The sequence below is a fragment of the Doryrhamphus excisus genome, chromosome 19 (assembly GCF_030265055.1).
Source record: "Doryrhamphus excisus isolate RoL2022-K1 chromosome 19, RoL_Dexc_1.0, whole genome shotgun sequence".
NCBI classification, from domain to species: Eukaryota; Metazoa; Chordata; class Actinopteri; order Syngnathiformes; family Syngnathidae; genus Doryrhamphus; species Doryrhamphus excisus.
In genome coordinates this window covers 8054389-8082014 of record NC_080484.1, presented here as the reverse complement: position 1 = coordinate 8082014, position 27626 = coordinate 8054389, and the positions used below count along the sequence as shown (strand labels likewise).

General features: G+C 40.8%; 2 protein-coding genes across 16 annotated transcripts in view; both read right to left on the bottom strand.

The window, feature by feature from the left end:
* The window catches only part of LOC131106801 (DNA (cytosine-5)-methyltransferase 3A-like), a 41711-nt gene extending 21695 nt beyond the window's left edge, over window positions 1-20016 (bottom strand). The window contains exons 1-6 of one of the 7 annotated variants that reach the window (XM_058056231.1): window positions 19798-20014; window positions 15180-15432; window positions 12020-12127; window positions 6307-6424; window positions 5103-5140; window positions 4862-4978 (exon numbers count right to left, since the gene is read on the bottom strand). In XM_058056231.1, the coding sequence (XP_057912214.1) occupies window positions 4862-4978; window positions 5103-5140; window positions 6307-6424; window positions 12020-12127; window positions 15180-15248 (450 nt within the window). In that variant the 5' untranslated portion in view covers window positions 15249-15432; window positions 19798-20014. Of the gene's footprint in view, window positions 1-4861; window positions 4979-5102; window positions 5141-6306; window positions 6425-12019; window positions 12128-15179; window positions 15433-19551; window positions 19771-19797 lie in introns of those variants that run through there. The other 6 variants (XM_058056229.1, XM_058056232.1, XM_058056230.1 and 3 more) reach the window with 6 other exon arrangements.
* Window positions 20017-21344: 1328 nt separating this feature from the next.
* The window catches only part of dtnba (dystrobrevin, beta a), a 28020-nt gene continuing 21738 nt past the window's right edge, over window positions 21345-27626 (bottom strand). For 2 of the 9 annotated variants that reach the window (XM_058056801.1, XM_058056809.1), the window contains 4 exons: window positions 26377-26524; window positions 26172-26261; window positions 25338-25385; window positions 21356-23522 (listed from right to left, as the gene is read on the bottom strand). In XM_058056801.1, the coding sequence (XP_057912784.1) occupies window positions 23491-23522; window positions 25338-25385; window positions 26172-26261; window positions 26377-26524 (318 nt within the window). In that variant the 3' untranslated portion in view covers window positions 21356-23490. Of the gene's footprint in view, window positions 23523-24719; window positions 24754-25337; window positions 25386-26171; window positions 26262-26376; window positions 26525-27626 lie in introns of all 9 variants that reach the window. The other 7 variants (XR_009120208.1, XM_058056807.1, XM_058056806.1 and 4 more) reach the window with 7 other exon arrangements.

Genomic DNA, 27626 nt, shown 5'->3' with positions numbered 1-27626 from the left:
CTCCAGTCGTTTCCCCTCTGCTTGTCTCCTTGACTCACACGTTCAAACATTCTGAACCCTTAAGCTCTGCTGATTGGCCAGATGCGAATGAAGCCGGTGATTTACAAGCTTCCTCACCTACTCCCACAACTCCCACAACGTGGCCACAATCAGTGACGATGATGTATATTGGAGGATTCATGTGTACAATTTTTTTTAAGTCTCAGAGACAAGGTGGCAATTGGACACACACAACCACAAAAGTTCATTTTTCTGGGAGAACTATTAACAGGAAAACCACATTAATCAGCATAACTTATCCATTCTTTGACAAAATTTGGTCAAAGATGTATTTTTTTGGTCACCACATGAGAAAACTCATTTAAAATCCTCAGAAAAAAAAGTTTTCTGCTTTAACTTGCCCCAACACAAAACAACACACAAAGACTGAGCATTGACAATATAGCTGTTTGTGAATGACAGGAAACACTTGATTTTGAGGAAGTAGACTGACGCCCCCTGTTGTTTTCCATGTACAAATCTCTAGACCCCAAATATAAGACATATACATATAGAAGTGGGCCTCGGCTTATGAAAGAATTCCCTTCCGTTATTACGAAGCACTGTCAAGTCAAGTCAGAACTAAATGAACACTTAAGCCACTCACACGACAAGCAGGAAACACAAAGAACATACAATACAATCATAAAAATGCAAAAATTAAATATCACAGACTTTCATTGGAGCAGATCCTTTAACATGCTCAAGGATACTGTAGCAACCGGGCAGTTATGTAATGTTAAAATTAATGACTCAAAAAATTAAATGACACAGTAATGATAATAGTAATGAAAAACACTGTTTAGTTTTTCCTGTCACTTTCATAAGAATATCCATTAACATGCTCAAGGATACCGTAGCAACCTGGCAGTTATGTAGATGTTAAAATTAATGACACAAAAAATAAAAATAAATGAGTAAGAAAAACAGAGTAAGAGTAATAATAAAAAAAAAAACACAGTTTAATTTTTCCTGTCACTTTCATTGGAGCAGATGCTTTAACATGCTCAAGGATACTATAGCAAACTGGCAGTTATGTAGATGTAAAAAAAATTTCCTCACAGCTAGGAGACCAGGGTTCAATTCCACCCTCAGCCATCTCTGTGTGGAGTTTGCATGTTCTCCCCGTGCATGCGTGGGTTTTCTCCGGGTACTCCGGTTTCCTCCCACATTCCAAAAACATGCTAGGTTAATTGGCCACTCAATTGGTATGAATGTGAGTGTGAATGGTTGTTTGTCTATATTTGCCCTGTGATTGGCTGGCGACCAGTCCAGGGTGTACCCCACCTCTCGCCCAAAGACAGCTGGGATAGGCTCCAGCACCCCCGTGACCCTCGTGAGGAAAAAGTGGTAGAAAATGAATGACACAGTAATAATGTTTAGTTTTTCCTGTCATTTTCATAAGAGCAGATCCTTTAACATGCTCAAGGATAGTGCAACGACCTGGTAGTTATGTGGATGGTAAAATTAATGACAAAAAATATAAAAACATTAAATGACACAGAGTGGGGCTTGTGCCCGCCAACATAAGTGGTTTTGGTTGTATCACCTTTGTTACCTTTGTTGGTCATGGACCCACCTGAAACCAAGGTGGCTGTGCCTTGTTAGAGGGTAAATGATTTAATCTTTTAGGAAGGCATGAAAGGACAGCATTGCATATGGGAGAAAGATGATGGTAAAGCTTCCATAAGAAGGCTAGAGTATATCAACTCAACAAAGTGCTGTCGTTTCAACGACAAACCCTCAAACCAAGAACCACAGCTACAGTATATGAGGGCACGTTCTATATGAAAATAGCACACTGAAACCACCGGTTTTTGAAATACATTCAGATGTGCCATCTTCCCTGTGCAGGATTTACTGCCTTGGCTGTAACATAAGACATCAAGCCGGATGATGGTATTTCTTTTTCCTTTACAAAAACTATGTTGCTTTCAGACAGCAGAGTGGATGAGATTTTAATGGGGCTGTGAGCAGCTGGCTGCAGTTCAGTTGACTGACTACACACACACACACACACACACACACACACAAAGCATAGAGAAACATGGCAGTGGTTAACCTTTACCCCTTTTAAATAGACATTCCAGGCCAGGACTATAGCGCAATTCTTGTGTATCACCAAACTAAATTGGAAACGAGTGCTAACGCAGCACTTTGCGTTGCTTTTAATTCTTGATCAATAACATTTCACATAGTTTTTCACGATTGTGCAGTAATTACACACATTTATTTACAAGATTACATTTTCCTGATTATATTTTATGTTATTATATGTCTCACAATTATCACACAATCATGCAATGTGTGTATGTAATAAACTATAGTTAATCAGTCAGGGGGCGGCACGGCGGTCGAGTGGGTAGCGCGCAGACCTCACAGCTAGGAGACCAGGGTTCAATTCCACCCTCGGCCATCTCTGTGTGGAGTTTGCATGTTCTCCCTGTGCATGCGTGGGTTTTCTCCGGGTACTCCGGTTTCCTCCCACATTAATTAATTCACGAGGTTAATTGGGGTCTGCAAATTATAATATGAAATATGAATGTGAGTGTGAATGGTTGTTTGTCTATATGTGCCCTGTGATTGGCTGGCGACCAGTCCAGGGTGTACCCCGCCTCTCGCTCAAAGACAGCTGGGATAGGCTCCAGCACCCCCGCGACCCTCGTGAGGAAAAGCGGCAGAAAATGAATGAATGAATGAATGAATAATCAATCAGGAAGTGGAGCAGCCCAAGCTCATCCTTGCTCTCTTCCGTCATAACACAAACCTTGCCAACCTTCTTCTTCTTCTCATTTGCTACACGCATACATGAGAGTATATTATCCATCCCGGTGTTTATGAACTATAATAATTGTAAATCTAGTACAAGGCTATGACAACACATGGAAAAAGCTTCTAGGTCAGTCTCTCGGCCTGTGATTATCTCATCCTCCTTACTGCTACGCTCTCTCACATACGATCATGTCGTCATGTCGTCAAGCTTGTTTGTGGGATTTTCTCTCCCTGGCTTACATACAACAAAGCGGAACATGATTTTCGACGGTTTTACAATATGCATTTCCAGATAAAAGTGTCCAAACAGGTCACTGAAGTGATAATTCTTTGATTCAACTGAAAACTTGTGAACCCTAATCAACAACGGCTGTTCACTTTCCACTACTGCACTGTATATCTGTATAGAAAGGAAGTACACTTCCTTCCTGTGTAAAACAATACATCAAGAGCAGTACAGGGTTAAAAACTCACTAATGCATTAAAGGGGACCACTTTTCTGACCTATAAATGTAGTTAGAATGTTGTATTCTCGTTTTAAATGATGTCTAGTTTCAGATAATGACGTTTGGAAGTTAGCCCTGAAAGACGTTTGGGATGGCTCAAAACGCTCGGTTTCAGAGGGCGTTGCAAAACTGTTTTTTTGTGATGTCACAGAGGAGTGGGATTTCTTATGGCCGTGGGTGTAGGCGAAGTTCTTTGTCAAATATCCGTCAAATTGTTGCTGAAGCCAGAAGCAGCGCACATTAATGACGCTGTGGGTCCACGGAGGTGGAGACAACCACAGTGCTCACTGTCTGGAACACGGTAGTCCAAACTAGTTTGAGGCCCCCGCCTTGATATGAAAGTTTAATGTTAGTGCGGCCCGCGCAAGTTTGATATGGATGCTGTATGGTATCATGTACCCAGAAAAAATTATTATGTTTGATTAATGTTCATGTTAAAGGTTAAATAACTGTTAATAGTTATCCTCCCTATGCATGTGGAAGTGGTATATTTTTGGCTATTTAAGTTTAAAGGAAATAACTTGAAGGCTACCGTTTAGGTCGCTAGCTCTCTAGTTTGCGAGTTAGCATGTGTCTCAAGACCCTGCAGTTGCGCAATATGTTGTAAATTAAAAAAAGTATAAATGTGACTATAGTTGTGTTTTGTCATGTCTACAGGGCTCTAATAATGCTTTGTTCATTTTAATCTGAAAAAAATAATTTGTCTACCCACCAACTATATGTGGTTTCTTAAGTTTTTATTATTTGCCCTTTTATTATTATTATTATATTTATTTATTACTGATTAATTGATTGTCTTTATTCTTGATTTGTTTATTTATTTTTCATCTTATTTTGTGCAGAAAAATAAAAATTAAGATATTTGAGAACAGTGGAATGTTTTATCAGAGCTTTCATTGTAGAAAATCGGAACCAAAGCACTGAAAAAGTTTTTAATAAATGTGTTTTGTTTTGTTTTTTTTAAAAACTGATGCGGCCCAGCCTTGCCCAGACCCTAGCTCCAGTGGCCCCCAGGTAAATTGAGTTTGAGACCCCTGATCCAGAAGGTTTTCTATGCTGGTTATTGTGTGAAGCTGCTCTATAGGAGTCCACAGCTCTGTACAAAAGGATCGCAAAATTAGCATAATAGGTCCCCTTTAATTAAAAAAAAAAAAAAAAAGAAAAACATGCGTGTTTGTGATGTGTGCTTTAAGAATTCGTTCACAGTCATAACATTTTGTATACAAACTTCTCTCTGATTTCTCATTTCTTCTTATTTTGCATCGCAGACAGACGCTGCAAAGGCCCGGAAGAGATTCTACCAAAAAGGCGGACGAGGGGACTATCCCTTTTTACTCGATGCGGTATCAGCACTACAGACAAAAGCACAACTTCCTGCAGCTACTTTGGATCACGTGTGAGAATTTGACTACCTAATGGAGTGGTTTGGAGTGTTACTTGTATTCACACGCAGGTTCTTTTTTTTATTATTATTATTATGAGTGAGTTTATGTAGACGTATATAATCACAGCTCACACAGACACAATTTAGGTCTCTGTCGCACCTCCATCTTCCAGCGGCTGAGCCATTCTTCCTTCTGTCTCCTGCTGATGTAGTACGGATCTCCGGCCTGGAAAGTCACCCTGGGGACCGGTTTCCTACGCAACCTCCCTGTCTCACCCTGCACACACAGCAATAAAGGCTTGATGTTCCCTTCACTGTCTATTCGTGAGTATTGTAAGAATATGGGGTTTAATATATGAGGGAGAAACAAAACAAAATGTAAAAGGAGCTGATATACTCACCTCTCTGGGGGAGTCACAACTTCTGTCGTCTGGTTCATCTACAGTGGGGCAAATAACAGGAAATGGGCCTTTTGTTGTGATTTAACAAGAGTTTTAATGAGGATATGTAAGGGTGATTTTATTACATCTGCTTGGAATCCATATTTAAAGTCAAAATGCCTCCAAGGGCTGCCATGTGGAAGTTATTTTAGTTGCAGCCATGTTGTTTTAACCCAAGACATTTTCAAAATAACGTCCATCTTAGTTTTAGCTCACAAAAAACATGGATTCACAACAATGAATGTGCCAAATAGAAACAAGCAATTCACCTGTTATCACATTACAATTACAGTGGAACCTCCAAAGTCATCATCTGACTGATAGCAAACGGGCAAACTTTTGTGGCCCTGCCTCTTAAAAGCATCGGAATCGAGAATCATCATTCGAATTCAAGCAATGCCTAACGCTATTTGTCCCACTCTAAGACCATTAAAGTCGTCTTCCTCAGCATCACAATTGAACAGCCTCATAATTCCTTCATCACACACTTTGTCAGCCTCTCTCGTACTCTTTTGTCTCGAGCCAAATTAGCCATTTAGCTTGAGGTATCCTCTTCATCTTTCTATTATATTGTGCAAAGTGGCAGTTTTTAACAATTAGCAGATGTATATAGACTATGAAGGGGTGGCACGGTGATCGAGTGGTTAGCGCGTAGACCTCACAGCTAGGAGGACCAAGGTTCGATTCCACCCTCGGCCATCTCTGTGTGGAGTTTGCATGTTCTCCCCGTGCATGTGTGGGTTTTCTCCGGGTACTCCGGTTTCCTCCCACATTCCAAAAACATGCTAGGTTAATTGGCCACTCCAAATTGTCCATAGGTATGAATGTGAGTGTGAATGGTTGTTTGTCTATATGTGCCCTGTGATTGGCTGGCGACCAGTCCAGGGTGTACCCCGAAAATGAATGAATGAATGAATATACTAGACTATGAAGGATCAGAGCTTTAACACTCATCAGACTTGAGGTGTCAAACGTGCCCAAGCACGGCACAAATTGCACAGTGTGTGCGCCCTTTTCTGACACACTAGCGCACAGGAATGTTAAAAATTACAACATTTTCTCCCCAGTGTCGCCTGAATAGACTGAACTCAACTTTGAAGGTTCCACTGTTCCATCTATCACCACATTACAATTACACAACAGGGCTTTGCGCTACAAACTATACCCTTATTCCTCTCGTTTTGCTCTAATTTCCGACGCCCACGTTTCTTGCGAGGGGAGGGGGAGGGCTCCAGCTCCTCAGGCAGAGACGGAGGGGCACAGGGATCAGAGGTTGCCATCTCCTAGGAAACAGATGGAACAATCTCAGCAAGACATCTTAAACAGCACACATTCTTGTACATACAGACTACACTTAATGTAGTGTAATGTAATTGTCATTATGTGTGTTGTAGTTACAAAGCAAAAGCACACACATTGGGCAGCATGTGTCCGCTTGTAATCAATGCCGTGAACACTCACACCGCCATTACACCCTTCGTGAAATTGGAAGGGAAGTCAGCTGCGAGTCGTAATGCACTCACATTCTCAGAAATAAACAAATATGTTACTTTTATCCATTAGCACCTCCATTAATGATTTTAATGAGGAGTTATGCCGGCTTTCTTGACTACGTGTTCGTGTATCACTTAATGAAAGGTAGGCTTTCTAAACCTGCGGAAGGTAGGTGGTAATGTGAGTGCTAATGAGGAAGCGAAAGAGGCCATAAAAAAGCACACACGCTCATACTATGAGCCGTTATCACTGCAGACAAATATGCTTGCTATGTGGAAATGTCCAAAGCATATCATACAGCATGGGAGCAAAATGTATGCATCAACCCCAATTAGTTAATGCTGTTTAATTACATTGAATGACTTAAAAATACCATAAAATGCTCCCCCTTTTCATTGAGGAATAATTAAAATTAAACACAGCACCATAAAATCAGTAACACAAAAGTAACAAGGTTAAATAAAATCAATTTTACGGCAAATGAATTAAACAAATCATATTCAAAAGACAACACAGCAACACATTCAAACTTTAAAAAATGGATGCTGTGTACTTATGTTGATCGTGTCAAGTGTGAACTTCGTTAATTAGCTGAAAAAAATAATTGGATATGCATAGATACAAGTACACAGATAATGTAACAAGGATGGATTGCTATCAAATGTGTTGTCATATGCTTTACAAATAAAATACAATAGCAATGAGTGCCTTTGTCGCGAGCACGCGGCTTATTATTGTTTTAACCCCGAGATGACTTTAAAGCTGCATTAAGCCGTTTTTCACTTCATTAGCCGAGTCAGCTAACATTGGAGCAAACAACTGACTACTTACTCATTCAGTCGAAACAGAGGAACATGGACTTTCCACTGCGGTCGTCTGTGAAATGTAAGTGCATGGCGGGCCAGGTTCCCCCAGTTCCTGAAAAAATCTATATTATTTCTATATGTTCCAAGGGTCTTCAGACTAAGCATTTTTTTGCGGTTATATTGCCAAATGTTGCATTGTTACACCAGCTGTCGCGTTTATATTCAAGTAAATAGTTTCATTGCTTGATGCAGCTTTAAATATCACTGTCACTGTAAATATGTCATCCCAAATATAGTAGCTGTCAGCTAGCAGCTAGCATGAGGCAGCTAATAATGCGCGTAATGTCACCAACCCCTCCAAATGCACCAACAATGTACCATTTACATAACGTGACCAACATATTAACCAAGCTACAAGATAACACCGAAGGACTAATTTTCTGGCGTAGTGACACAGCTCCTCACAACAACATGGCCACAGCATGTATATAAAAACGCTGTTGACAGTGTTTTAATACAGAGCTCTATCGGCGGGCTAGGTGAATCCCATGACATGCATTGTTAGCTGCCTCGTGCTAGCATTTTTCCTCTATTTGGAACACACAGACAACAGCAAGACGTGTGGAGTGCAGTTTTCCTTTAAGGCAAATTTTTTTCTGAGCTAAGTATAAGTATAAGTATAAGCAGGGGCATCACTAGGTTCTGAGGACAGGGGGGGCTTAGCCCCCTGGAGATGCACAGGATATGAATGAATAAATATATATATATATATATATATATATATATATATATATATATATATATATATATATATATATATATATATATATATATATATATATATATATATATATATATATATATATATATATATATAAAATTATTATTATTATATATTATTAATTATTATTAATTATTATATTATTAATTAGCCTATTATTACTACTATTACTTCTTCTGATTATTACTACTAGATTATAAATAAATGACAGGTAATGTGAATATTTACTTTAACTCCTATTCTAAGTTGTGCTTTACATATATATATATATAAATAAATAATCATTATTATATTATTAATTAGCCTATTATTACTATCATCATTCTTCTTCTTCTGATTATTACTACTAGATTATAAATTAATTACAGGTAATGTGAATTCTTTATTCCTTATTCTTGCCCTATTATATACAATTTGTCAGATATTTTTTTGTAAAAAAAAAAACAAAAACAAACCCAAAATCAATAAAAATTATCAAATTATTTAGGGGGGCTTAAGACCATTTTAGGGGGACTGAAACCCCCCTAAAATAGGCCTAGTGACGCCACTGAGTATAAGTATAAGAGCTCAGGGCTGGCCAGTCCACTTCAAGCATCATAGCTGCTTGGAAAAAAAGATCCATCCATTCCTGTTATGTTAAAAAAAACAAAAGAAAAACCAAACAGTGGTAACCATCTTGGAAACATAAATATTTTCCCATACTTTTCCATACCAATTATCTTGTTCAGGATCATATGTGATCCTATCCTAGTTAACTTTGGGGGAGAGCCGGGCACAATGACAGAGCACATGCAGTATACTACATAGACAAACAACCATTCACACTCACATTCACACCTAAGGACACCTAAGTCAGAGCCTCCGATTTGCCTAACATGCATCCATCTGTGGAATGCGGGAGGAGGGGCAACATGCAAAGTCCACACAGACGGTTTCAGCTGGACTCAAACCCACACGAAGGCATATATCACTTTTAAGGTGTTTACCCTGATTTATGGTTGGAAAGAGGCCCACAAAGCGATGATAAAGAGACTGATCTTCATTTAAGTCTGCATTCGTATACTGACAGCGTCTTGACAGCTAATCCTGCAACACCTGCCTGAAAATCTGAAGCACCAATTTGAAGTTAAATATGCATTCTTTACTCATAATAAAGAGGTCAACTAAAACCATTAGGTTCCCAAAATGTGAGTAGTGGAAGATGACCAAATCCCCAGTTGAATACAAACAGCACAATAAAAGAAACAGGGAATGAGAGTGACATCTTCATTTGATAAGTCATCTTATGGTTTAAATCACAACAGGCCTCGACTGGAGCGCACATGCCTAAAAAGCAACAAATGTTCCATATTCCTGTGCCTTAACTTGTGGGATTATGATGTGAAAAGGACAAAAGGAACCAGGAAGTGGATCTACCATAAAACAATCATCACATGTGTGTGCGTGTGTGTGAGAACATGGGGAGCCTCCATACCCGACACAAAAGCAACCATGCAATGTTTACGCATACATGACTGAGAATAGTATAAGTCGTAGAACAGGAGACAAAGATTTGTGTAACAAAGTGTAGCCGTTGTGTGTGTGCGTGTGTGATGAACCCACACAAAGCCAGCCCACCTGGTCACACACCAGAACACGATCAAACCTGCTCTCCTTCACACATGAACGCACCTTGTGCACACATGTGAACTGGCGTCATCTTCTTGAGCGACAGTGTGTTTAACCAGCTGTACTGATGCTAACAAAAATGCTAACACACGATACAACCCACCTATGAAAGACTGACTGACTGACACATTCAAACTAATATATATGCATGAAATATTATTTTGTGCTAATCTGTGACCCGCAAAGCATGCTGGGAAGCCCACACATACACTTCCCCAGCATGAAGTTACCCAGCAAGCCTTGTGGGTTATACATGACAGTAAAATAGCATTGTTTTGCATGTATGTATGTATGTATGTATTAATATGTGAGCGTTTATTTACGTATGTACCTCCATGACTCCAACCTCCTGGCACTCCCCTGTAAGACCAAGCTCCGAACCTGGGGAGACAGAGCCTTCTCCATCGCTGCCCCCAACCCTCTGGAACTCTTTGCCCCATTCACTAGAGGTCTACACGGCTGTGCTTTTCCTTGGCACGACAGCCACAGCCGTCCACAGCCCTGGTGAGATTTGAGCGGCCAGCGCAAAAATTTAATGACCTCTTTTCAGCTCAAGATAGTATAAATTGTGTGGAAAAGATGATATAAGGAAGGATTATACAATATAGGTGACCTTTCAAGAAACAAATGAGGCTATCAATATTTTTTTTATATTAATTTTCCATAGCCGTGGCAATGTTCTTGAGATTTCTTCAGCCCGCCCCGCCCTGTTAGCCGAGGAGTCCGGGCCAGCCGTGGGGCCAGCCGCTCCGTGTAGACCTCTACCATTCACTCCGTGCTTGCCCTGACCTTCCCAGTTTCAAAAAACAACTAAAAACCCACCTCTTTAAATTTGTTTTTAATGTCTAACTTTGTGCCCTGCCCCGCTTTTACTCATGTTTTAATTGTGTATTAACAAATGAATGTAGTATTTTGGTGAGTCTTCTACTTTGTTTACTTGCTTTTATTCAACTCCATTCTTCTGTAAAGTGTCTTTGAGTATTTTGAAAAGCGCTATACAAATAAAATGTATTATTATTATTATTACCTGCATAGTGCATGTGTTACTTTTTGTTGCACCGTGAGTGAGGGAGACGTTTTGTTTCATGACCTCCTGTTAAGAGACAATTTTTCACGGCACTTTCACCACTGATCAGTGATAAAAGCATATTTGCCACAGGATTTACTGTACACATTTTGTATTATCGTAGCGCTTTACAGACGCCAGCTCCGCTCAGCAGGCAAAATATTCATTCATTCATTCATTCATTTTCTACCGCTTTTTCCTCACAAGGGTCGCGGGGGTGCTGGAGCCTATCCCAGCTGTCTTCGGGCGAGAGGCGGGGTACACCCTAGACTGGTGGCCAGCCAATCACAGGGCACATATAGACAAACAACCATTCACACTCACATTCATACCTATGGACAATTTGGAGTCGCTAATTAACCTAGCATGTTTTTGGAATGTGGGAGGAAACCGGAGTACCCGGAGAAAACCCACGCATGCACGGGGAGAACATGCAAACTCCACACAGAGATGGCCGAGGGTGGAATTGAACCCTGGTCTCCTAGCTGCGCGCTAACCACTCAACCGCTGTGCCGCCCTCACAGCAAAATATGTTGAGCTAAAGTTGCATGCTGCAACATATGGCGGTGTTAGTCATAGTAAAGTATGTAATAATCAGTACACAGCATCCATTAGGGCGGAGCATTACTGCTGCTAAAACAGTAACATGTCATGTTGTAACATTATATAATTAAGAAACACAGTGTGTTTACACGTTATTAGCCGAGGGTTACAAATGCCTCCAGTCGGTTTCAGTTTCCAGAGAGTGCAAAGGGATCGCACGCTTCACTTGGCACCATCGCTTTGGCGTTTGGAGCAAAAATGCAGCATGCAACATCGATACAGTAGCTTGAAACGTTTACGAGCTGCTCTGATCGACGTTGTCGTTGAGGGTGTTCCCCTCGCCTGTCACATCACAGGCGCCACGGTGATGAAATTCACTCACACTTGCCTCTGAATAGTAGCTCAGCCAGCTAACAATAAGTACACTATAAACAAAGCATTCCGCACACCGTGACATTAAATGAAAACGTACATAAATATGGAGCATATCTGGAGCTAGCATCCTTTTAAGCGTACTCACAGGAAGGAACGGTTTGCGTTTCCTGCTCGGACGGCCCACTCTACGCTTGTTCGGGGGGGTCCCCTGAGTTGCCTCCTCTGGACTGTCCTGTTCTGCTCCATCTTCACTCTGGCCAAAACAAAGAGGCCACATTAAACACTCAAATTGTAGCATGTAAAGTGCTAGTCTCTGAAGTAATAGCAGGACATTTGAATCACACTTAACAGTGTTATTATGAGTAATGAGGGGTTGCCTTCAAGGACACCACATTTGGAGTGGATTTTCTGGGATTTCTGAGCATACTTAAATTCAGCACATGTATGAATGATAAGAATACCCATGTATTGTTGTAGGAGCCATGAATGAATTTGGATTGATTTTTGTAGGTGCATGATAGTTGAAATTTGAATAGTGGTGTTTGTTATTGTTTATCATATTATTTAGATTGGGTGGCACGGCGGTCTAGTGGTTAGCGCGTAGACCTCACAGCTAGGAGACCAGGGTTCAATCCACCCTCGGCCATCTCTGTGTGGAGTTTGCATGTTCTCCCGGTGCATGCGTGGGTTTTCTCCGGGTACTCCGGTTTCCTCCCACATTCCAAAAACATGCTACACTCCAAATTGTCCATAGGTATGAATGTGAGTGTGAATGGTTGTTTGTCTATATGTGCCCTGTGATTGGCTGGCGACCAGTCCAGGGTGTACCCCGCCTCTCGCCCGAAGACAGCTGGGATAGGCTCCAGCACCCCCGCGACCCTCGTGAGGAAAAAGCGGTAGAAAATGAATGAATGAATATTATTTGTATTTTTTGTAAGGGAAGTAGGTCAAATGGTTATGGGCGGTGACGCTTCGTTAATATAGGCACCTGTTCAGACAAAGAGAGAGGGTGAGCAGGGTTGCCGTATTTTTTGTTGACCGCTGATTCCTTTAATCTCTGTGATTACTTTGATTATGAGTTTGTGCACGGTATCAAAAGTTGATTATTATTTTTCTTTAATAAAAGGTTAAACTCATTTTTGTATCTCAGAGATTTTTTTTTTATGTGCGGCGCGTCAGACAAAGTAAAGGCCCCGGCTTCAGCCTCTCAGCGACCCTTTTGTATGAAGTCGCTATAATTGTTTTTATTTGTATTTCTGTTTATTTGGACCAAACAAACACGCATAATTAAGACATCTCGCGGTACTCAAGTGACATTGAGGAAGTGTGGTTCCGAAGAGGACTAGAGATGTGTATGTGAGTTGGTAATACATACAGTACATGGTGTCGGAATTTAACTGCTGCTGATGCGTTCGGGTCAAAATAAAGTTTTGAAGGAGCGTCAGATTGTGTGTGACTCGTTACACGATGCACCGCTGTTAATACCGTTATTTTTGACAACAGCCTCTCTTCCAGGACACCTTGACATGTAGTATTCCGTTAAATGCACAAGAGAATAGAATTCCGCCACTAATAGGCAACATGAGAGAGGTTAGTTTTACCGTACAGATGATGTATTCGGGTTTTGCCGCAGGTACATTCACCAACAGCTTGATGCAATTTCAAGACAATCTGTACAGATGCAAGATAAATTCTATTTCCAATCCACTACTATGTTAGCCTGACTTATTTATGGTGATTGGACTTGGTGTTGACATGGACGCTCGAATTTGATTCTCTCCAGTGTGGAGTAGAAATACTGCGTGCTATCAGACTCTGTGATGTCTTTGTGCCGTGCTTGTGTTTTTTTCCATTAGTGCCTTGATCCCTTTCCTTCCTTCCTCGACTGGACCCCGGCGTTGCAGTGACAGTGGAGTGGTTGCTAAGGTGCAGAAACTGCTTAGCAACTGTCTCCGACAGAGACTGCCATGCTGACTAAACGTTCTGGTGTCGCTTCCTCCAATGATCTCTGGGTACAGCAAACAGCCAGTACAAGGGATGGCCCCTGTGCTTGTCTGCTTTTGCTTGTTCGGGTGCCAGCTTCTCCAGTGGAAGGAATATTGCAAGTGTGACAAATACTAAGGGACACACTTGAGCTGTAAAACATACAGATTGAGAAGCTTGCTCAAGCGTGTCGATTTAAACAAGTGTCAAACACCGGGACCGGCCAATCTGTTCATATATCTTTTGGTCTATTTCTGACTTGTGGCAGGTTATTTTAGGCTGCCGCAGTTGCTAAGCGACCAGACTGCAAGCCAGGCGGGAGGAAGAGGATCCCATCAGCATCAGACAGCCTGTCCTCTTTCTTTCTTCCTTTCTCTTTCCACATCTACCTCACTTATTCTCTCCATTTTCCTTTCTGGCCCTGTTCCTGCTCTCTATGTGTGTTCTCTGAATTATTTCCGTACTTTGCTTCTATTCATAAATACATTTACCAGAAAAGAAAAACACAATTTGCTACATGTTATGGTATAATTATCTTATATTTAGCTTACACTCCGAGACACACTATAAATAAACACCAAAGTATTACAAGGACTTCTCACATTACACACACAATCCAACCTCCAACAATATCACAGTATGTGTTTAGACCACATTATTATGGCATCATGTCGTAATATGATCATCATGCATCATTATTATGCATCTGCAGTACCATGTATGCACTTGAAAACGTAGGTTGTGCTACGTGAAACACAAAAATTCCATTCACATTTTTTTAGAATTCCATCTTTTACCTTTTAGACGTATTTTAACAGAATAGAGTGTGTCATTAAAAATATTGATGCAATACATCTTTGTCAGCCTCTGCACACATTGCTACAAAATCCTCAACAAACTGTAATGCCCGTGCTTGTGTTGAAGGAATGCATTTTTTATGGCAGAATGTGGCCAACAGCGCTCTTATTTTGAAGGCAGGAAGTGTTGGGAATGTCTGACAAGTTGAAAGCAAGAATAAACGTTCACTTGCACGACGTCAGTGGACATGGTCAAACGCTCGTTTCCATTAACAAGCGGGAAAACACAACACAGCTGCACCAGCATGCTCTGCTAAACTAAGCTAACACGGCTAGCTTCCATTCATGCTGCTGCCTTATGAGATATACGTGTTAACAAATTACCATGGGGCCAAATAGAGTCTTTTCCACTTTCTCATGCACTCCAAATTATTATCATATTTTTGTGACACTCATTCCAAAATAAAACATCAGCATCTACAAAGGATAAAAGAAAGCCAACCAATAGATATATATTTGTCTTACCACATTGTTGGAGGTTTTGTTGTCTGGCATCTGGGGCAGTTCGGTGGCAGCAGGACTGTTGGACGGCATGGCAAGGAGGCGGCTTGATGAAAGCGAGTTCACAAAGTACAAAAAAAAAAAAATAAGAATAAATAAAATAAAATGAAAATCAATCAAAACATGGGAAAGGCCCTCAGAAGCACCAGGTGTGCCGTCATTCAAACTGCCTCCTCTGTCTGGCAATCAGTCACTCTCACTCAATCCTCCCCCTCTCCTGAAAGAAGCAGAGAAGACGTGCAAAATGCACTTAAGTGAAGAAAACAGGAAGTTGGTGAAGATTGGAGATAGCACAAACACGGGCCGGCCTCAGTTCAAAGCGCTTTGACAGGTGTTTGAACAATGCGTGATGGATTGGGTCGTGGACATGCTACAGTGAAAATAAAAAATCATGTTCGCCCTCTTAACAGGTTCACACTCATGCAGGTGAACAACCAGCTCAGCTTTCAGCAAATGACCGACGTTCCGGTATAAAACTGTCCGTTTCATGCAGCAGGAACTATTCATCATGAGAGTAAATACATAAGCGTATGCAACATGGCCACAAATCACACCCTTCTCTTCAATTATTCCCAAACACTCGAAAAATGTCATTCCATTCCAAGCAATCAAATAACATTCAATACAAAAGCAGATGTGAACCATGTTCATACTTGGACAAGCCATTATGTCATACACACGTTATTATTAGCATGATTGACATAAGGAATGCTTCAATAGGAAACATAATTGGATGGATACAGTACATGGTCAGCATTCTTGCAAGGCATGTCTCAACAGTATGTAGTCAAGTAGCTCAAAAATCCAAAAACAGCATGTTGTTGTGGCCAAAGCCAACATGATCTAAGAGCGGCAGCATTTTTGTTGCTAACCGGACAACATTCCGACATTATTGGTGGAAGGTATGAATGAGATGTTGAACATTCATTCATTCATTCATTCATTTTCTACCGCTTATCCTAACGAGGGTCGCGGGGGGTGCTGGAGCCTATCCCAGCTGTCTTCGGGTGAGAGGCGAGGTACACCCTGGACTGGTTGCCAGCCAATCACAGGGCACATATAGACAAACAACCATTCACACTCACATTCATACCTATGGATAATTTGGAGTCGCCATTTAACCTAGCTTGTTTTTGAAATGTGGGAAGAAACCGGAGTACCCGGAGAAAACCCACGCATGTACGGGGAGAACATGCAAACTCCACACAGAGATGGCCGAGGAGGGAATTGAACAGTGTGGCCGGCGCGCTAACCACTCAATCACCGTGCAGCATTTCTAGTCTGTTTATTTATATAATGCATTATGGTGGATATCAATAATACATGCATGTCTATACACTCGTGAGTGCCCTGTAAAGACATGTATATCTCACCTGAATACGGATCATGGCACTCACACTAGTCAAACAATCCAGAATTTAGGCATCATTGGTATTTGGTTATTTATATAATACAAGGTGGTGGTTATCATTAATAGTATTTGCATGTCTAAACACTCGTGAGTGCCCTGTATAGAAGTGCATCTCGCTTGAATACGGATCAGGGCACTCACACAAGTCAAACAACCAGGAATTTAGGTGTCATTGGAATTTTTTTATTCATATAATACAAGGTGGTGGTTATCATTAATAATATTTGCATGTCTAAACACTCGTGAGTGCCCTGTAGAGAAGTTCATCTCGCTTGAATACGGATCAGGGCACTCATACAAGTCAAACAACCCGGAATTTAGGTGTCATTGGTGTTTGTTTATTCATATAATACAAGGTGGTGGTTATCATTAATAATATTTGCATGTCTAAATACTCGTGAGTGCCCTGTAGAGAAGTGCATCTCGCTTGAATACGGATCAGGGCACTCACACTAGTCAAACAACCCAGAATTTAGGCATCATTGGTATTTGGTTATTTATATAATACAAGGTGGTGGTTATCATTAATAATATTTGCATGTCTAAACACTCGTGAGTGCCCTGTATAGAAGTGCATCTCGCTTGAATATGGATCAAGGCGCTCACACTAGTCAAACAACCCAGAATTTAGGCATCATTGGTATTTGGTTATTTATATAATACAAGGTGGTGGTTATCATTAATAATATTTGCATGTCTAAACACTCGTGAGTGCCCTGTATAGAAGTGCATCTCGCTTGAATACGGATCAGGGCGCTCACACTAGTCAAACAACCTGGAATTTAGGTGCCATTGGTGTTTGTTTATTCATATAATACAAGGTGGTGGTTATCATTAATAATATTTGCATGTCTAAACACTCGTGAGTGCCATGCAAACACTCGTGAGTGCCCTGTATAGAAGTGCATCTCGCTTGAATACGGATCAGGGCACTCACACTAGTCAAACAACCCAGAATTTAGGCATCATTGGTATTTGGTTATTTATATAATACAAGGTGGTGGTTATCATTAATAATATTTGCATGTCTAAACACTCGTGAGTGCCCTGTATAGAAGTGCATCTCGCTTGAATATGGATCAAGGCGCTCACACTAGTCAAACAACCCGGAATTTAGGTGTCACTGGTGTTTTTTGTATTCATATAATACAAGGTGGTGGTTATCATTAATAATATTTGAATAGGGCACTCACACTAGTTAGACAATCTGTAATTTAGGTGTCATGGATGCCCAACTACTATACAGATAGCCAAGTGTATCCCAGTGTTGTTCTCAATTATTTTCTGTCACAACTCACTTAGGGAACACAATTATTTTTTCATGCCACACAAATTTTAAATACTGCATAGAACTTGACCATATTTACTTATTTATCTGTACAAACCACTGTATGTGTTGCTGGCACCGGCAAGGTTCAAACATGAATAAACACACAGAAATTTAGCATCGTCGCCCCTGCAATTCCACAGGGCAGTCCAAATTACAGATTCTTAGTATAAAATAAAACATAGCCCAGTTCACTCTTCATTTTGCTGTAGTTACCTCATAAAAATTGCTGAATGTCGACATGTCATTGCAAGTACAGTCACTGTATCACTACAAACGGGGCGCGTAGGCTATTTGCAATGTCAGACGTTTAATCTGGTGACAGATGGGAGAACTGTAAATGCTTGAAATTGCCCCCCCCCAAAAACTAGAACGTAGCAGTGATTTATATGTAAGTGCCTGCAGCCATGTGTGATGCTCATGGAGTATGTCAGTCCTCACACTGTGGCCTTACGTCAACCGCTGTTAAGACGCCAAGCAGCAGGCCAGCGGAAAGGCGAGGGTGTGGAAACTTTGCAGAAATTGGTGTATGATAACCATCTCACACACACTCCAGGGGTCTCACAGCATAATTGCACGTTTGACATATGTAGGTCAAACACTCCTACAGAAAGTGTATGGAACAGAAATTTTTGCCGTCTTCTTCTTGCCAGCAGTGTTTTAAAAAAAGCACAAGCCTGAACTGATGGGAGGGGAAATGGTTGCCAGGACATGGAAAACAGCTTCCTTGATAGGTCAAGGTAGTAAGAAGCAGCTGGGGAAAGAAAAGGGGTGTAGGAAGAATAATAAAAAGTAATAATAAAAGTACCCTTCCTCTATAATACTACAGGTAGAACATTTTAAGCAATGCTTTTGTTTCACCTGTATTTTGTTGACTTGGTGAAAATGTCATAATGGTAAGGTTTGTTCATAATAACGCAAAACATCTAACTGAAAGTGCAACTTTCACTTATTTATTTTCACAAACTAATACAATCATTGTGTCCACTAGATGGTGCTATGTTTTCCCCAATAAAAGCATGCAGAAAAATGTCATGTTTTACTTTGCTATTGAAATGACGAGCATGTGCACACAATTTGCTTTAAAAATAAAGTGCACAATGTATTACCATTCCCATGAAAACGGAACAAAGAATACTAGCAAAGTTGCATGAATCACTCAACCAGAACAGGAAGAATAAGGTTTAATATGATAAACTTTTGTACACCCCACTGCCTCAACAAACTTTTATTTTATAAGCGCATGCCGGAAATGCAGCGAGTCCTTAAGGTAACATGACATATACTCCAGCTTTATGACAATTAATATTAGGACCGACCTCATACGGCCTTTAGTGGGTGACTTCTCCCAAAACATTTGGAGGGTGCGATGAACATACTCGTGTGCGTATGTGTGTGTCAGTAAGCTTTACTAGGTCAGGTAAAACACACACACACGGAGGCGCGACTTAGACCGAATGCACCCGTTAACCCCGCCAGGCGCGTCCTCGTACGCCCGCTCGCTCGCTCGCTCACCGTGGAGGCGGCGGTGCCGAGCGCTCTGATGTGTCTCGGTCTATATGCTGGATTTAAAAGGACGACTCTCGGTTTAATGTTACCTGACGGTCCTAGGAGGAGGAGGACGTGTACGCTCTATTGGAGTATGTTAGCATAACCGCCCCCATATTCCATTTGACATTCCTCCCACCCTACAAAAAAAAAAAACTCCCAAGTTCACTCTGAGGCTTCACGCGCAGCTCCTGCCCACCATGTTGTTCCAATACGCGCGAACAATGAGCACTACTGCTTGTAGCTGTAACAAGCAAAGCAGCTGCCAGTTGTAAAAATGTAATGTTTGTATTTACCGTATCGTCCGACCCTGACGGCCGTCGTTTTCCCCTCCTTGCGTTCACTCTCGACCTCTCTCACTCCCCCTCTCTCTCTCTTTCTCGCTCGCTGGGCTGCTTGTCTAGCGCTCCCCCGCCTGCTTCCGCCGCTTTCTCTCCCTCTCTGCCATTAGCTAGCAGAAGACCGCTGCAGCAACATAGCGAAGCTATCTACTGGGTCCTAGAGCCTGCTATGTTAGTGGTACCTTTCACGGAGTATACTGTACCTGCGACATAAAACTATGATAAAACATTCTTGGAATAAAATATCGGTATCAGCAATACTGGTCCTGTATGGTATCAGATCAATAACAAACTATGCAGTATCGCCCACCCCTAATATTCATATAAATTTACTCTGTGTAGATGTGCACTGTGGAGAATTAAAGTAACCTCTGCCGCAGTCAATTTGAACTGATAAACATTGCTATTAATATTGTCCAATCAAAATGTGATTAATTGGAACTAACTGTGGTTTGTTAGTACAGCACCTACTAATTGAATCAGGCATCGACCAGTCAATTTGAATTGAAAATTAAACATTTTCTACTGTGTCAAAATATTCATTCATTCATTCATTTTCTACCGCTTTTCCTCACGAGGGTCGCGGGGGTGCTGGAGCCAATCCCAGCTGTCTTCGGGCGAGAGGCGGGATACACCCTGGACTGGTCGCCAGCCAATCACAGGGCACATATAGACAAACAACCATTCACACTCACATTCATACCTATGGACAATTTGGAGTCACCAATTAACCTAGCATGTTTTTGGAATGTGGGAGGAAACCGGAGTACCCGGAGAAAACCCACGCATGCACGGGGAGAACATGCAAACTCCACACAGAGATGGCCGAGGGTGGGTGTCAAAATATTGTTCAATCAAAATCCCATTAATTGCGATTAACTCTAATTTAGTAGTATGGTACCTATGTCTGTTCATTGATTCCGTCGTGGATCACAGTCAATTTGAATTGAAAAACATTGCTACTGTGTCAAAATATTGTTCAATCAAAAGGTGATTCATTGTGATTAACTACTTTATTAGTAGAGTACAAGTCTATTAATTGATTCAGTTATCGATCAGTCAATTTGAATGGAAAAACATTGCTCCTGTGTCAAAATATTGTTAAATCAAAAGGTGATGAACTCTACTTTATTAGTACAGTACAAGTCTATTCATTGATTCAGTCATCGGTCAGTCAATTTGAATGGAAAAACATTGCTCCTGTGTCAAAATATTGTTAAATCAAAAGGTGATTAATTGTGATTAACTCTACTTTATTAGTACAGTACGAGTCTATTCATTGATTCAGTTATCGATCAGTCAATTTGAATGGAAAAACATTGCTACTGTGCCAAAATATTGGTCAATCAAAATGTGATTAATTATATATGGATTAATTGCTTAATTGATTAAACCTCTAATTCATTAGTACAGTATCTTTCTGATAGTGTCATGGCAGAATTTTTAATACCAAATTCAATTATTAGACAGTGTTTGTAATATTAAAAATAACTTTCCAAGTTTAACAACAGTCAACTGCCAAAATAGCGTTGTTTAGATTAATTTTTAATACAGCAGTGTGAGATTTATTAACTCGACAGGAAGGCTAAACTCAGTTTGACCCTTCCTGGTAAAAGCAAAATGTCGTCACTACATGTAGCATTCAGGGTCATAACTTGACTGGGAGAGGAGGTGATGCGTTATTTATGGCAGTCAGTGAGGTCACAGACAACAGACAACAACAATGAGCTTCATTCAGTCTATAGTTTAGGACACTATACCTTGGACACACACTCTGTCTTTGTCACACACACAGTCATGACCTCTGTATGGAGAAAGCGCATGGGAAAAGTAAGACCAGCTCATCCATGATAATGAGGACACTAAATCAAAGAGAGCGGCCAAAAAGTGAAGCAGATGAAATACTTTTACGTTCCAAAAAAAGCTTCTTTAGTAGCAGGGGTATGATCTGTATAAATTAAATAAGGAGGTCAAACGTGATAACTAAGTGACAGCAAACAGTTTGATGATAAATATAATTTATTGCGGATTAAACACATCACTCACACGCAGGGCTGCTTAAAGTTTCAAGTAAGGGGGAATACATGAATAACAACATGAATGACAGTCCTGTTCTGCGTATCTTAGGTAAGTCATCATCAATGAGACCATCATGAACGCGTCACATCACATGACCTCAGTGGTCAAGTGATGTTGCTTTAAAATACTGAGAGCTCACACAAGCTTGCTTCTTTGGTTCAATGTTAGCATGCACGCGCACACACACACAGCATGGCTGGTCTGGCTTTTTTTTGGGGGGGGGGGGGGCTTAAATTCGACAGCAAAATCCTCAGAGAAGCTCCATTTCCATAATCCACCACATGGTTCACAAAGCTTGAAATGAAAAGGGCAAAAAAAAAAAAAAGTAGCAAAGTGTGAGGAGTCATTTTTGGCTAGACAGAATAAGATTTTTTTTTTTTAAATATCAAGTAGGTGTGTTTAACGTTTGAATTTAATGAGCTTAACCGCAGTTGTTAATGGAAGCTGATTTTTTTCTCCTAAAAAAAAAAAGTCTCAAAAACACGAGTCGTCTTATATTCGTTTGCTGAACAGTCTAGAGATTTCTATATGCAAACAAACTGTGCTTTTGCAAGACCTTTTCTTCCCGTCACTCACACATACCAATGATGGATTTTCACTGAAAATTGTGTGTCTAACAATTGAATTGAATGAGCTTAACCGCAGTTGTTAATGGAAGCTGATTTTTTTCTCCTAAAAAAAAAAAGTCCCAAAAAGACGAGTCGTCTTATATTCATTTGCTGAATAGTCTAGAGATTTGTATATGCAAACAGTGTTTTTGCAAGACCTTTTCTTCCCGTCACTCACACATACCAATGATGGATTTTCATGGATTTGGGGAGATCCAAACAATTTCATATTCTCCGAGGTTAGGCTTTGTCACTTTTTGAATGCGCCTGCTTAAAACAACGCAAGCTTGTTAGTAATGTCTCCTCCCACTTTACTGTTGCATAAAATATCTTAATATGTTATTAATATATGTTTAACATTACACACACACAAATCTGACTTCAGTACCAGGACAGACAACCTGAGCTGCTATAATATTAGCACCTGTGGAGTTATTCACACCTGGACCAGGACTAGCGCCTCAGAACGGTAGCAAATTAAAGATTCATGTCTCAGCAGGGCCTGACCTCACACGTTTGTTTATACATGGACTCTCACGTGAACCAACTATAACATAGGATCAACTCAAAGCAAACAAACAATAAAATAAATACAAAGCACACAGTGCTGAAAATTAAAACCTATCCCTTGACCTTCTCGTTTTTTTTTTTCCTTGATTGACATTCTGTACCTACATCCTGACTCACCTCCTCTTCACACACCCCTTTCACGTACTTGAACCCTCTCATTCCGCAAAAAAACAGGACACAAACACACACACACAGACACGCGCTACGGTACAAATCAGTAGGCTTCAGATTCCTTGCTTAGCTATGCTGGATTCAAGTGAACCACAGCAACAAGAACAAACACTGATTCAGAGCTATACATCAGTAGAGGACCATGTGGTCATTTTGGTGTCCAGCATTGTGATTGGTTGTCTGGCAGTTGTGCTAATCGGGAAGTCTCTTCTGTCACCATTTAGCTTCTCCTTTGGCGGGGATGATGACATGCTGCATGAGGAGAGTGATTGATCAGTCAGATATCTTTGACAATGAGATGATATCCACAACTTAACGTGGATAAATTCTCGATTCGAATGCCCTTTAACTCTAGAAATGTCCCCAAAATAGTGTCAATGCAATGAAATACGGTGGTGTGAAAAAGTGATTGCCAAGTGGTTGGGCCACCCTTCGCAGCAACAACTGCAATCAAGCGATTGCGATAACTTGCAGTGAGTCTTTTACAGCACTGTAGAGCAATTCTGGTGACTTTGCAGAATTGTTGTTTGCAGAATTGGTGTTCCAGCATGAAGCGCATTTTTAAGGTCATATCACATCTCAATAGGATTCAGGTCAGGGCTGCTCCAAAGTCTTCATTTTGTTTTTCTTCAGCCATTGAGAGGTGGACTTGCTGGTGTGTTTTGGATCATTGTTCTGCTACAGAACCTAAGTTGGTTTCAGCTTGAGGTCACCAAAAAGTGGCCGGACAAGACCATTTTCCCAAAGGTCTTTCTTGGAGACCATCAAGATGTTTTCTGGGTATGTGAGATAAGCCTGAATGTTCTTAAGGCTTCAATAGTTGTATGTTCAATAGTGGTTTTGGTCGTGGAACTTTGAACACCGACCTTAACTGAGGCAAGTGAGGCCTGCATTTTTTTTTTGGGTGTGGTTGTAGGGCCTTTTGTGACCTCTTGGATGAGTCGTCACTACGCTCTTGGGGCAATTTCACTCCTGGGAAGGTTCACTACTGTTGTATGTTTTTTTTTCTTCCATGTTTGATAATAGCTCTCACTGTGGTTTGCTGGAGTTCCAAAGTGTTAGAAATGGCTGTGTAACGCTTTTTCCAGACGGATTGCTCTCAATTCATCTCAGTTATGCTTTAACAGGGGGAGCAATACTTTTTCCACATAGGACCATGAAGGTTTGGATTTTCTTTTTCTCCCTTAATAATTAAAACGTTGTGTTCAATTGTGTCATTGACTAATATTTAAATGAGTTTGATGATCTGAAACATTTAAGTGTGACAGAAAATAAAAAATTAGGGGCAAACACTTTTTCACAAAACTGTATAGTCATTGTCACGAGTGATTGGAAAAGTGATTGGAAAAGTTTTTAAATTACAATTTCATGCTCACATTTGTCAGATTATTACCATTATTTGCTTTGCTTCCAGAAGGAGCTCAGATACTTACTATTATATATACTTACTGTTTTTGTTTGTCCAGTGATGAAATTTAACCTGCTAAAGAGAGGAAATGTTTCATGAGAAATGAACCGTGCCATGCTCAGTTAAAGCAAGTTGCTACCGCAAAGCTTAATGAGAAGCAGATGAGCCTGCAGGTGCATGCGGTTCCCTTTATATCTTAACTGTGTGGAATATGTACGGAGGTGGACCTCCCGTCTCTGTGTTAAATTGTTAGCAGGTTAAACTGTGCAGGTTAGCATCCTAATGAGTCTTGAGTCTGAACCCGGGGGCGCAGACCAGGAAGTGGACTGCACGCTTCACCTCTGCAGGCGGCCAACACATAAAGAAGTAGCGCTAATGAGTTGGCATGTTCATGAAAGCTAGCTGCAGTAACAAGAAAAGTGATAAGTTAGGAGTTGGACGGATGCACATGGTCGGCCATGCACTGACAAAGAGACAGGAAAATATGCAGATTCTGTTAATTAAAGTACATAATCACAAATGAATGTTATCTGTTGCTAATATGAGTAGGAATCTATATTAAAAATGCTGCACAGAGGCGTTTCCAAAAGCAATAACAAGAACTAAGTAAAGAATCTTTAGAAAATATAAATGACACAATCCTTCAGGGGCTGTATTACCTCTGTCCTTGCCGTTGAGCAACCTCTCCTCTTCCTCCCGACCGTCATCTGGTCAGAAAGAAGGTCAAGTGTTAGCTACTGTACATGAATAAAACTCTGCAGTAAAAAGGTCCATTATTCATGGAAATAGAGCTCAGCTTCATTAAGTTCAGTGTCAAGAAAACTAACATTTTTACCTCGTTTGAGCACAAAAGGAAGCACTACTGCGAGCACTTTCATTCTGAAGGTCCTGGGTTCGAGGCTGGGCTGGTTGAACCAGGCAGGTGTGATATAATGAGTCTCGAGTGCTGGACACCAAGCGAAACGCCTGGACTGTCAACTCCACCCTCATTTAGGTCACGGCACCAACATAACCTGTCTGGTTCAGTCAGCTCTGCGCACTGCCATGGGCTCGAACCCAAGATAATGAGACTTGAGAGTGTGGGGCGCCGAGCTAAAAGACAAAACTCTGTAACAGTAGCAACCCCCCTCCCCCCCAAAAAATAACCACCACAGAGATATTGCAGTACTATGGGAGACATTGTATGCTGCCGCTTTCTTTTAAGGGTGTGTGCTGATTGCAGAAACACAACATATCATTTATGAACAACCACACATTAACATTATTTCCCTTATTGCCGCACCTGGTCACTAAATATCATTAGAACATTTTTCCTCAAATTTATATCATGTTTATAAATAAACACCTAAATGTTTTTTTTCAGTACTGCAAAAAACAGATTTGTGGGAATATGGCATTGGAGAAGAGCCCATAGAGAGAAAACAACTTGTCTAACTGAAAAGTCAGAAAAGGGCTAATTGATACGGTGCGTGTGCTTGAGTGCGTTTCTGTACCAGAATGAAGCTCTTTGACCAGCGAGGACACAGTGTTGGTGATGGAGTCGGCTGCCACAAGGAGGTCGTTTCTCAGGTTTCTTCTGGGGCCTGATGACATTGGAAGAAACAAAAGTCAAACACAAACTTTTTGTAAAAGGTGGAATATTTAATGGATCAAATTAGATGATGCAGGTGTATGTAATAAAGAGGCTAGCAATGATACCTTGGGCAAAAGCCTCTTGTACGTCCCCGCCCACCCCAGCGAGGGAGTCTTGGGGCGAATACATCTGGGGAGACGTGGTACCGAGTGAGCGGACAGGCGATGGACTCGGCCGGGAAGGAAAAGCTTGAGAAGAACCAGCTGCCTGCGCCTGAGAGATGCATTTGGGAATATTATTCTAAACAGATAAACACAATCACATGTTTGTTTTAAAAAAGCAGCATGGCTTCATTAGATAAAACTAATGTACATCTTTCGTCCATCGCTAAATCGCGGTTTGAACATGGCACCCTCGCTTTCATGTTTTTTCAAAACTAAATGAATAAAGACTGCTGGTTTGGTTGAATATGGTCTGTACAAGCTACTGTACTAGCTAATTTGTGACTCATTGTGTGCACCATTAAGAAGCCAAACCTGGGAAGTGACTGAGTGCTAGCAGCAGGATAGCAGTGTGGAAAGTGGCCAACAGCAGCTCCTGTGTGAACGTTCAATGCATGTGTTCTCGGCTTGCGAATAAAGTAATTTCAGTACATCGTGAGTCTTTCCTTAAGCACAAACAGAGCAGTAGAGCGCTGTTCTACACTGGTCTCTAGGTGTCAGTATAGTTGCAATGATGAGACAATGGCTACCAGGAAGTACGTACGTACAGTAAACCTCGGATATATCGGATTCAATTGTTCCCACTGGTTTTGTCCGATATAAGTGAAATCCGTTATATGCGTATACCGGAAAATGTCAGTTTTACGCATATATCAGATTTATATCCGGTATATGCGTAAATCGGATTTTATCCATTATAAAAAGGCACTTCCTTGACTATGTTTCCAATGTACCTGGACGCGCAGGCAACGCTGCAAATGCTGCAAATGACGTCGTATAGCGGCCTGTCACGATTCGGCGAATCGGAGCGCCACGATGCGGCCATCCGATATATGCGAGGGAAATTTAATGGAAATGCATTGGAACGGGACTGGAGATTTTGTCCGAAATAGGCGAAATCAGTTATAAAAAATCCGATATATGCAATGAATTTTTATTGGAAATGCATTACAGAAAAATTGGTTATTTTTTATCTGTCCGTTGTGAGCGAATTTCCGATATATCTGAGTCCGATATATCCGAGGTTTACTGTAGTTTCAAGAGACGGCTTATTTTCTATTATTATTTTTTCTATTATGTCTGCTATAATACATTTCATTATCTCAAGTGCAGTAATAATGGTATAAAAGAACTTATTTAGAAGGTTAAAAAAA